The sequence below is a fragment of the Leucoraja erinacea genome, chromosome 8 (genome assembly GCF_028641065.1).
Source record: "Leucoraja erinacea ecotype New England chromosome 8, Leri_hhj_1, whole genome shotgun sequence".
NCBI classification, from domain to species: domain Eukaryota; kingdom Metazoa; phylum Chordata; class Chondrichthyes; order Rajiformes; family Rajidae; genus Leucoraja; species Leucoraja erinaceus.
In genome coordinates, this window is record NC_073384.1 from 41,286,951 (window position 1) to 41,299,175 (window position 12,225).

The 12,225-nt window shown below is 44.4% G+C and overlaps 1 protein-coding gene across 2 annotated transcripts in view; it reads right to left on the reverse strand.

Annotated features, from left to right (window-relative positions):
- The window catches only part of LOC129699611 (regulator of G-protein signaling 7), a 311,380-nt gene that overhangs the window by 133,205 nt on the left and 165,950 nt on the right, over positions 1-12,225 (reverse strand). For both annotated transcript variants that reach the window (XM_055639566.1, XM_055639565.1), the window contains exon 3: positions 1,239-1,335. In XM_055639566.1, the coding sequence (XP_055495541.1) occupies positions 1,239-1,335 (97 nt within the window). The remainder of the gene's footprint in view (positions 1-1,238; positions 1,336-12,225) is intronic.

The following is a 12,225-nucleotide window of genomic DNA, read 5'->3' on the forward strand; positions in this document are numbered from 1 at the left end:
CCCCCCACACAGGTCACACCCATGTTCTTGGAGACACCCCCTCCCTCCCCCTCCCCCCCACTGGGTCCCACATCTGCAGTGTCTTGTGCCTCCGTGATTCAATCTCAGCGCAGCTGGTGTCAAACAACGTGACAACATCACCCAAACCTCCCCCGCTCTTTCTCATCACAATGCTGCACATCATCTCCAAGAGCTTTTTGCTGAAGCGTGCTAATCCACAGACCATATGTTCAACCCACATCATCTCCACTTCATACTCAAGGTCACTCTAATTTCAGTCAGCGGGCTGATGTGGACCGACTGCCAGTTTAAGCAGCCCTTGTTAGCTCAGCTCCAAATCATTGTTGACCATTTCAGTGATGCATTGGAGCTCTGCGCTCAAACATCTGCAAGAACAGAGAGCATAGGACAGTACAGCACATGAACAGGCCCTTCGGCCCACAATGTTTGTGCTGAACATGATGCCAAGTTAAACTGATCTCATCTGCCTGAACAAGATCCATAACCGTCCATATCCTGCACTTCCATGTGCCCATCTAAAAGTCTCTTAAACACCACTATCGTTCTGCCTCCACCACCATCCCTGGCAATGCGTTACAGGCCCCCACATCTCTTTGTGTAAAAAGCTTGCCCTGCACATCTCCATTAAACTTTCCCCCTTCTCACATAAAAGCCATGCCCTCTAGTGTTGGACATTTCCACCTTGGGGAAAAAATGTCTAACCGTCTACCCTATTTAAGCCTCTTACTTCTATCGAGTCTCCCCTCAAACGATTTTCCCGAAAAAACAATCCAACTCTGTCTAACCTATCCCTGTAGCTGAAAGCTTCTAATTCAAGCAGCATTCTGGTAAGAAAATGTACACTTCCTGATTCAGGGACAGTTTCCTTCCAGCTGTTTTCAGGCAACTGAACCTTCCTCTCACCAACTAGAGAGCGGCCCTGACCTCCCATCTACCTCATTGGAGGCCTTTGAACTATCATTAACTGGACTTTACTGGACTTAAAATGTTATTCCCCTCTTGATGGGTTGATTGTAAACATGTACATTCTTTTCACTGACTGAATAGCACGCAACATAAAAGCTTTTCACTGTGCCTCAGCACATGTGATAATAACAAACTAAACTAGTTCCTATTAGTCCAGTGCTCAATCATTGTGTCTGTGATGGTAGTTGTCAATAACTTCTCCATGTTAAACTGGCATTAACATTACTGCAACAATAAAATCAGCATCTTACCAGAAAATACACTGGGAATCTTCGACAAAAAACTTTTGACTGTCCGGATTGGAATGCCATTTTTCTCCTCTTGCATTCGTGCGATGACATCTTCCATCTGCAACAAAATGAGAAGGAGTGATAGTTGTGCTATCCATTCCTAGTGCAATATTAAAATGAATTTTTAATCGGTATTATTTTCTTGTTCATTAAAGAAAGGAATTGGCATGCCGTCTCCATGTGAATTAACTTTATATTTGTTTCAAGGAACAGCAAGAAAAACCATGGAGTAATTAACAAAAATGTTTCATTTATTATCTACATGGGGACAAAAAACAAATAAAAACAAATATGTTTGGTCCTTTCGCAACTTGGAACTGCTTTAACATTATTTTTAAAGTCCCCAAAATGTGTATCACTTTGAAAAACAAATGCCTGACTTGAGTATTCACTGTTACATACATTTCTGCTTTGCTCGTTATATATGGTTCTGGATGTACTTTTTGATGTAACACGATGATATATTTTTTTTGTGGTCAGGTCAAATATTCCAGCAGCAAACTTTAAGGTAGCATCCAGGAAATGATAAAGTTGTAAGCAAGGGATCTGTGAGAACCAGGGAATTTAATGAACTCTATTTGTTTGAACTACAGCACTGGGCCCGATGCTTGCCAACACTGGGCTTCTTCTGTTCAACACCAGGAATGACTGACATTCTGTTTGCTTGCGTTCAGAGACTTTTATGGAAGCCAGTTACGTAGGTCTTCAGCCTTTCTGGAGCCAGCTTTTGCAAGTTGCTATGATGATCTGCCCTTTTGGTGTCTTTAATGATGTGTAACTCAACAGTCACTCGTCGTTCAGCCTGTCTGGAGCCGGTTTTATTCTTTTATATAAAGCGTTTGTTTATCTTACCTATTTTTAAATACGTCTCAAATCTTTATTCTGAAACTCACTCCAAGTCAAATAACCTGTTTATTTATGAAAATTGTCAGATTGCTTTGGCAACTTCCAACACTGAACAAAAAGATCCTGCTTAAACATTGAGAAGACCAAGGCCATTGTCATCAACCCTACGATAAATTCTATTCCCCAACAGTCAACTCAAAACTTATGTAGAAACAAGGAATTGCAGATGCTGATTAATATACAAAATAACACAAAGTGCTGGAGTAACTCATCAGATCAGGCAGCATCTCTGAGGAACATGGATAGGTGATGTCTCGGGTCGAGAACATTTTTCAGACTGATTGTAGGGGGTGGGTGGGAGGTGAGAGAAGAAAGCTGGAAAAGGGGAGAGGCAGGACAAAGGGTGGCAAGTAATAAATCAACACAGGCGAGGTGGAGGGTGGATTTCATAGCATGATGGTGAAACAAAGGTCAGAGTTAAGAGCAGAAGCTGTGAGTGGGTTTGCAAAGTTGTGTATTGCGATGCCAGAGGGAGGAAGGTAGCAGGGTGGGGCGGGGGAGGTCGAGGGGAGAGATTGGTGGGAGCCCAGGTTAACTCAAAACTTATCTCTGATGAGCAGCTGAGAAAGAACCGGACGATTAGTAACCGGGGTCAAAGTTCTGACTCCTAGTCCAAGTCATCACTAAAATGGCCCATCTCCATCTCACTGACCTGCCTTGGGTTATCTGCTGCTAGAATCTTCAATCAAGTCTACATTACAACCAGAACTTGACCACTCCAATCCACTCCCAACCTGCGTCCTAAATCACTCCATGCTCAGTTCATAAATTCATAAGTTCTAGGAGCCGAATTAGGCCATTTGGCCCATCAATGATGGCTGATCTATCTATCCCTCTCAACCCCATTCTCCTGCTTTCTCCCCATAACACCTGACACTCTTACTAATCATGAATGTGTCAATCTCTGCCTTAAAAATACCCATTGACTTGACCTTCACATCCATCCGTGACAATAAATTCCGCAGATTCACCACCCTCTGACTAAAGAAATTCCCCCTTTCTGGAGGTGCAAAAGGTACGAACTTCAGTGGTCAGCCCTGTGCTGACATCCATTCCCAGTTAGTCAACTTTAAAATTGTCGGCTTGGTTTTTGAAGTTTACCCACGGTCTCACGTCTCCCTGTGATAATCTTTTTCAGCCCCACAACTTAGTGTGAAATCCGTGCTTTTCCAACTCTCTTTTTGAGCATTCCTGAATTACGTCACTCCATCAATGGTGGTCTCGCTATCAAGCTGACAAAGTTCTATCAAGGCACCCAGTTCCTTCCTGCTCCTCTACCTTCTCCATCTGCCAACCAACCCATACTTCAGTTCCCCCATTTTTCTTTCCCCACCGCCATTCCCACCATCTCTCCCTCCTCTATCACTCCAATCCTTCCCTCCTTACCAGATTCCGCCATTTGCTTCACTTTTTCTTCTCCTCCTATCTGGATCCAACTATCACTTGCCTGTTTAGTTCATAGTTTAGTTTAGCGATACAGCGTGGGTACAGGTCCTTCGGCCCACCGGGTCCGCGCCGACCAGCAATCCCCGCACATTAACACTATCCTACACCCACTAGAGACAATTCTTACATTTACCAAGCCAATTTACCTACTAACCTGTACATTTTTGGAGTGTGGGAGGAAACCGAAGGTCTTGGAGAAAACCCACACAGGTCAAGGGGAGAACGTACAAACTCCGTACAGACAGCACCCGTAGTCGGGATTGAACCCGGGTGTCTGGTGCTGCATTTGCTGTAAGGCAGCAACTCTACAACCTTTCCCCTCATCTCTCTCGACCACCTATCTCCCCTCTACTCCAAAAGTCTGAAGAAGGGTTCTGACCTGAAACGTCTTTTGCTCATTTCTCTCCACAGATGCTACCAGACCAGGTCAAGAAGCAGGTAATCGAGAACCAGAGGTCATAGGGTTAAGGTGAGGGGGAGGTAAATTTAATTTGGTAACTGAGGGGTAACTTTTTTTTACACAAAGTGTGGTAGGTGTATGGAACGAGCTGCCAGAGTAGGTAGTTGAGGCAAGTGCTATCGCAACATTTGGACAGGTTAGGTTTAGAAGGATATGGCAGGTGGGATTAACGTAAATGGAGCATGTTGGTCTAAACTTTTTAATCCTTTATTTCTTTCACGGGGACTCAACACTTTACATTTGAGGGCCTTCAGGTTCCTCCATGTTTCAACAAAGTAAAAGCTATTATTGACTAACATAGCAGAAAGTATCGCAGGAATAAGCCCACTAATTAAAAAGCGGGGTTACACTAAAGGTGGGGGGGACCTGGTGAGAATGAAGGGGGAACCGTGGGGGCACTGTGAACGATGGGGTAGCCCATAGTGGGGGGGGGGGGGGGCAACTGTGAACGACGGGGTAGCCCATAGTGGGGGGGGGGGGGGGGCGCTGAGAACAAAGGAGGAATCTGGCAGGGTGAGAATGGGAATGAAGGGGAGACCCAGCGGGGAGCCACCGCGAATGAAGGGGTGATGAAGGGGTGACTCGGCAGTATGAGGGGTGACTCGGCAGAGGGGGGACTGAGCATGAAGGGGGAACCTGGCAGAGGGGGGACTGAGAACAAAGGGGGGTTGGCGGGGGGCTGCCTGCGGCCACGTGCAGCGGCAGGCAGAGGATAGAACTGCTTGGTGGACATTTGTAACTTTGTCTGTGCCAGGAGCGTGACAACAGTTATGTGCTGCCTGGGTGAGATCTGCATGTACGATTTTACCGGGTTGAATGCAAAACACTGCACCTCGGCACATGTGACAATAAATTATCATCGATTTGAATTAAATCATTAAATCACAAAAACAAAATGCCTTGAAAAGTGCCGGTGTACCTACAAGGTTTTTCACTCAGAGCGCACATTTTAGCGCAGATTCCATCTGAACAAAGGTTCAGACTGAGTCTTTTGCAACTCCCCAAGCAACTGCAGCATTATGCAAGGAAAACAAGGTCAAGAATAATAGCTTCATACATTTATGTAGCACTGCTCTGATTGTTATTTCAACATTGCATTAACCTCCCCAATCTTTGTCGAGGTAAGCGTGCCCTACCAGTGACAATTATAATCAGATTTTCATTGATAATAAAACTGATATTAACTGCAAGAGACAAGAGTATTTACTGCAGCGTGTAACCCTATCAAACAGCCATTTTACTGGAGTTTTAGTACAAGCTGTTGGAGGAATTCAGCCAACTTGAAATCTTCAAAACGTTTTTTTTAGGCAATCCTCTGGTTTCAGTGACTAGTTTCCACTTTGCGGCTTGTTGGGCCATACAGTCATAGAGCTATACAGCACAGAAACCGGCCCTTCAGCCCACCTTGTCCATGCTGTCCAAAATGGTATACAGGGCTAGTCCCATTTGCCTGCATTTGGCCCAATACACTCTCAAACCATCTATTTCCATAGGTAGGCACAAATGTCTTTTAAAGTGATAATTAGTTTCTTTGGTAGTTCATTCCAGATACGGACTACCCTCTGAGAGAAAAATGTTGTCCCTGAGGTCCCTCTTAAATATTTATACTCTCTCATCTTAATTTATGCCCTCTAAACCATTATCTTTAGAATCCACCACCCTGGGAAAAATGATGTGAGTGTTGATTTCATCCACGCCCCTTGTGATCTTTACACCTCAATATGGTCAACCATGCTCCAAAGAAGAGTTCCAACCTGTCCAACCTCTCCCTAGAACTGCATCCTGCAAGCCCGGGTAACGTCCTAGTGAATCTCTTCTACACTCTTTCCAACTTAATGATATCCTGCATACACCTGGGCCGACCAGAACTGCACACAATATTCCAAGTGTGTTCTCACCAACGACTTGTACAGCTGCATCATGGTGTGCCAATGTTTGTACTCAATACCTTGCCCAATGAAGGCAAGCATGCCAAATGTCTTCTTCATCACACTCTTCATCTGACTCATACATTTCAGGGAAACATGCAAATGTGCTCCCAAAGTCCCAGCTCCCTGTGCTCTCTGCTCTGCAACACTCTCCAGGACTCCACCATCTTGCGACCTGTCCTGGTTTGACATAGCAAAGTGCAACACCTCATTGATTGGTGAGATAATTGATGAGGCCAATGCAGGGAACAGCAAATTCTTCCAAAGATGGGGCAGAGGGGTGTCTGATGGTGCAGTAGAAAGGTGTGCTCCTTCCACTATGCATGCATGGACTCAACATCATCATGAATGTTCCCAATAAACACATTTCCCAAAAGAAAATCAGCAATACTGTTATTTCGCTATCTATCATTCTCATACAAAATTGTCAAATATTGTGAAAAATCTATTCCCTCATGTAATACTATTCAGAGCACTGGATACAGCTGTCTTTTGTAGATAATCTTACTATGATGTAAATATTCTATTGTTAAACTATAAATTCACATTTTGGGGAATGGTTTACCACAACAAAATAAATGACAGAGCTTGAAAGCCGCTAACATTAAACTTAGAGGAGTTTCATTATTATGTAAGGGAATTCAAGACATGAGGGACTGCAGATGCTGAAGTCAGGAGCTACAGTAAATACAAAGTGATGGTGGGAACTCAATCTGAAGAATTGTCCCGATCAGAAACGTTGCCTATCCATTTCCTCCACAGATGTTTAGTTCAGTTAAATTTAGTTTAGTTGAGTTTAATTTAGTGTATTATTATTGTCACATGCACCGAGGTTCAATGACAAGCTTTTTAGTTGGTGCTACCCAGACTGCAAAAAGACTATACATGATTACAATCCAGCTGTCCACAGTGTACAGATACAGGATAAAAGGTATAACATTTAGAGTAAGATAAAGTCTAGTAAAGTCCAATTAATGATAGTTTGAAGGTCTCCAATGAGGTGGGTGGGAGGTCAAGACCACTTCCTAGTTGATGAGAGGACGGTTCATTTTCCTGATAACTGCTAGGAAGAAACTGTCCCCCAATCTGGAGGCGCATGTTTTTACACTTCAAAAACTCTTATCTGATGGCAAAGGGGAAAAGTGGACCAGGAAGACTGGTCCTTGATTAGGCTGGTGGTGTAGGTGGAGTCAATGGAAGGGAGATAAACACAAAATAACCATAAAACCATATAACAATTACAGCACGGAAACAGGCCATCTCGGCCCTACAAGTCCGTGCCGAACAAATTCTTTTCCCCCTTAGTCCCACCTGCCTGCACTCATACCATAACCCTCCATTCCCTTCTCATCCATATGCCTCTCCAATTTATTTTTAAATGATACCAATGAACCTGCCTCCACCACTTCCACTGGAAGCTCATTCCACACCGCTACCACTCTCTGAGTAAAGAAGTTCCCCCTCATATTACCCTTAAACTTCTGTCCCTTAATTCTGAAGTCATGTCCTCTTGTTTGAATCTTCCCTATTCTCAAAGGGAAAAGGTTGTCCACATCAACTCTGTCTATCCCTCTCATCATTTTAAAGACCTCTATCAAGTCCCCCCTTAACCTTCTGCGCTCCAGAGAATAAAGACCTAACTTATTCAACCTATCTCTGTAACTTAGTTGTTGAAACCCAGGCAACATTCTAGTAAATCTCCTCTGTACTCTCTCTATTTTGTTGACATCCTTCCTATAATTGGGCGACCAAAATTGTACACCATACTCCAGATTTGGTCTCACCAATGCCTTGTACAATTGTACAAAATGCTGGAGTAACTCAACAGGCCAGGCAGCATCTGTGGGGAAAAGGAGCATGTGATGTTTCAGGTCGGGACCCTTCTTCAGGCCTTCCCTTCAATGGAAGGTAGATTGGTTTGCATGATGGCTTGGGCTGCATGCACAACTCGTCCACACTCGTTAGCATGGTCAATCTGAACATGAATGAACGCAACTGAACAGGGCAAAATTAGCTGTGCCTGAAAATAACACTATGATAGTTGCTCAAAGCTGTGACAGTTGCTCTTAGCTATGATAGCTGCTCAACAGGATCTGGCCGTGTTTGTTTCAACAGCACTACCTGAAGTGCTCGGCCCCTGACACGACAAAAGTAGCAACTCCGATCTCTTTAATCAGCCTTCCTACACACGTTTCACCTGTTCCTCCGTTTTGCTAGCACACACATGATCAATTGATCCACGAGTAAAACACTGTTCATACCTCTTATCTTTGGGAGCTAATTATTTTTATGGCACGCTTGTGATTTTTTAAATATATTTAAAAGGAGACAGAAAGTCATGTGGCTTTAATGATTTTAACAGCTGCATGGTGCCATTCTGCTCATTAATGCCACAGCATGCACAATGCAATTAGTGGTTGCTGAATACATGCATTTATCAGTAAAGTAGGAAGCAAAGAGTCTTAAAGCCGAAGGGCCCATGATGACATTCAATCCATTTCCAATTCACACCTCACACCCATTTACATTGTAAATGTTAAAGCAAGAAAACCTCAAATAGGCACAAGGACAATGACACAGGTCCAAGATCTGTAGGCAGCAGAGTGGCGTAGCGGTAGAGTTGCTATCTTACAGTGCCAGATACCCAGGTATGATCCTGACCATGGGTGCTGCCTATACGGAGTTTATACATTCTCCCTGCAACCACGTGGGTTTTCTCCAGGTGCTCCGGTTTCCTCCCACACTCCAAAGGCATACAGGTTTGTAGGTTAATTGGCTTCTGTAAATTATAAATTGTCCCTAGTGTGTAGGATAGTGCTAAAGTATGGGTGATCGCTGGTCAGCATGGACTTGGTGGGCCGAAGGGTCTGTTTCCACGATGTATCTTTAAACTCCAAAGTAAGGACGATGATAGAATGTAGAAACAAAGAACTGCAGAAGCTGGTTAATATGCAAAAGGACACAAAGAGCTGGAGTAACTCAGTGGGTCAGGTAGCATCTCTGGTGAACATGGAACATGGATGGATTTCTTCAGACTGATTGTAGAGGGAGAAGAAAGCTGGAAGAGTGGAGAGGCAAGACAAAGTATGGCAGACAATAGGTCGATGCAGGGGAGGGGAATTTTTATGACAAGTAGATGGATGGTCACCTTGGTCCCCGCACCCCCCCTCCCTTTCCTTTCCCTATGTCCCACCTACACTCCCACCTATTTCTCCCCTCCTCCACCAATTTCCTCCTACTGTTTTCACAATCCACACCTCTTCAAACCTTCTCACAACTATAGTTCCCATCTCTAGCCTTTGTTCCAACCACCTGCCTTTCAACATTCCTCCTTCACCTGTGTCGACCTGTTACCTGCCACACTTTGCCCTGCGTCTCCCCTTTTCCAGCTTTCTTCAGCCCATCTACAATCGGTCTGAAGAGGGGTCTCGACCTAAAACGTCTCCTATTCATGTCCTCCAGAGATCCAGTGGTGCAAGGCATCAACCCTGCCACTGCGCCACTGTGCTCCTCCTCGTGATGTTGCGATCATGAGCAAAAACACCATCTGTGGAGGGAAATGGACAGGTCGGGGCCCTTCTTGGGTCCCAACACAAAATATTGTCTGTCTATTTTGCCTGGCCCGCTGTGTTCCTCCTATCCTCTTTGTGCATTCTGAGACGTCCCCACATCTCCTTCCTCTCTCTGATCCCGAGCTCTACCTTGATAATTTCTCTCCCCATCGTTCACCATGAATGGGACTAATTCCCGGAGTATCTTGCTGTGGCATATGGCCTCCCACAACCCCCAACCTTCCGACCACAAGTACACACTACCTGCTAAATCCAACCTGTCCTGGCAAGGACGATATCCCCTCTTGCCTCAGTGGGAGTCAGAGATTGAGCATCAAAAGGCTGGAAAGGACATTTTCTCTTCAGGAGATGTCTGTTCTCGACCTGCTGCTTCTTATCCCAAAGTCTAAAGAAGGGTCCCAACACAAAAAGTCACCTTGCCATGTTCTCCAGAGATGCTGCCTGACCTCATTGAGTTACTCCAGCACATTGTGTCTTTTTTTTTTTGTAAACCAGCATGTCCAGTTCCTTGTTTCTATGGTAGTTAAGAAGCTGGTTATCCCACTCCTTTCCCTTTGATTTCATCAAACTCGGCTCCAACATGCTAATGTTACATTGAGTTAGTGGATTGACTGAGGCTTAGAGTGTGAAGGCAGTGCTAAATGCACTGCGATATTAGTGTCGAATGCAGGCAGAATGATTAAACCTGTATTCACACGTCACTTTTCATGGCAGAAAAGGACACAAAGTGCTGGAGTAACCTAGTGAGTCAGGCAACATCTCCAGAGAACATTGATAGGTGACGTTTCGGGTCAGGACCTGAAGGGTCCCAACCCAAAATGTCATCTATCCTTTTTCTGCCTGAGGAAGGGACCCAACCTGAAACTTCACCTACCACATGATCTCCCATCTACCTCATTGGAAATGCTCGGACTCTCTCTAATCTGACTTTACAGGACGTTATCTTGCACTAAGCATTATTCCCTTTATTCTATATCTGTACACTACGGACGGTTTGATTGTAGTCATTCATTAGTCCTGTCGCTGGCTGGATAGCACGCAACACAAAAGCTTTTCATCCTACGTCGGTACATGTGATGATAATCAGCTAAACTAAACTAAGTGAAAATGGCCCGTGTAAACGAGAGGGCTTGATGTCCCAGTGGTGATGAAAAGGAGTAAATGAAGAACACCCCCAGTGTTCACACACATCAGTGCGGAGGGAGCCGAGTATAAATCTTTCAGCTGTGGCGATGCAGCAGTGGGATTGTATCATCGTCATCCTCATACCCGCTGAAGTCACCTTTGGCTAGCCTGGCAGGTTTGAGGAGTGCAAACTAATTAATTATGCAACACAAGCTCCTAGTCTGAACCGGTCCATCCACCATCAGCTTTCTGACAAGTCGGCAAAGCTGCAACTGGTGTTTAAATCGACGATTTGATTCCTCCTGGGCACAGACTTGGAAATTACTTGGTTGAGTTACAGAGCATCTTGACTTGGCTGTTCCTCAACAGTCTCTCAACAGCAGGCTCTGGCCCGTCTGTTTAGGAGGTGGGTAACATTGAATCAATACAACACCGAGCATTCACATTCCTCTGGGCTGAGAAATCCAATTATCTTAAATGTTCTTCATCAAGAAATTTCTCCTTCGCTTGTCCTGAATTGGCAACTCGAATGCCCAGAAATGAAGAAGATTGCAAAAAGTGGTGAACACTATCCGGTCCTTCACATATATTGACCTCCCCACCATCGAAGGGATCCACAGGAGTCGCTGCCTCAAAAGGCAGCCAGCATCATCAAAGACTCAGACCACCTTGGCCATGCTCTCATTTCACTCCATCCAGCAGGAAGAAGCTGTAGGAGCTGGACAACTGTAACATCCAGGTTCAGAGGCAGCTTCTTCCCTACAATCATCAGGCTATTAAACACTACAACCTCCAAATAAGCTCAGTGACATCGACTTGGGGGCATTCTTTTGTCTTTACACTAACATTTTTTTAATATACACTGAGCGTCTCATTTTTGTTGAAATAAAGAACTACAGATGCAGGTTTATATGAAAGTATAAATATATCCAGGATCCAGAAATATATCTATCCAGAAATATTTATCCAGAAATATACAAAGTGCTGGAGTAACTCAGTGGGTCAGACAGCATCTTTGGAGAAAAAGGGTGGGTGACGTTTCAAGTTGTAACCCTTCTAAGTTACTCCAGCACTTTGTGTCTATCTTCTCATTTTTGTTGTTTATTATGGTGTTTACATTATGTTTGCAGACCTGTTGTGTTGCTGCAAGTAAGAATGTCATTGTCCTGTTTCAGGACATACGACAATAAAACACTCTAGACTCGACTAAATTGCTGACCTGCCATCCTGAGACTCTACCATTAGCTCTGGACTCTTTACTAGATTGGAAACAAGCACACTCTCTCCTCCCAATCCTATTTGTCCCAGCTATGCCTATAATCACCTCTCTTTCAGCTCCCCACTATTTTTCAGAACTGAAGAGGCCCACAGTAAAATGCCCACGATTGCAGAGCGACTGCTATTGCATTGTAACCCTGAGAAGAATGTAGATACTATAATCTGGAGCATATTGCAAACTGTCTGGGCGATCTGAGTTAGTCAGGCAACATCTGCGGAGGGAAATGGCAGAT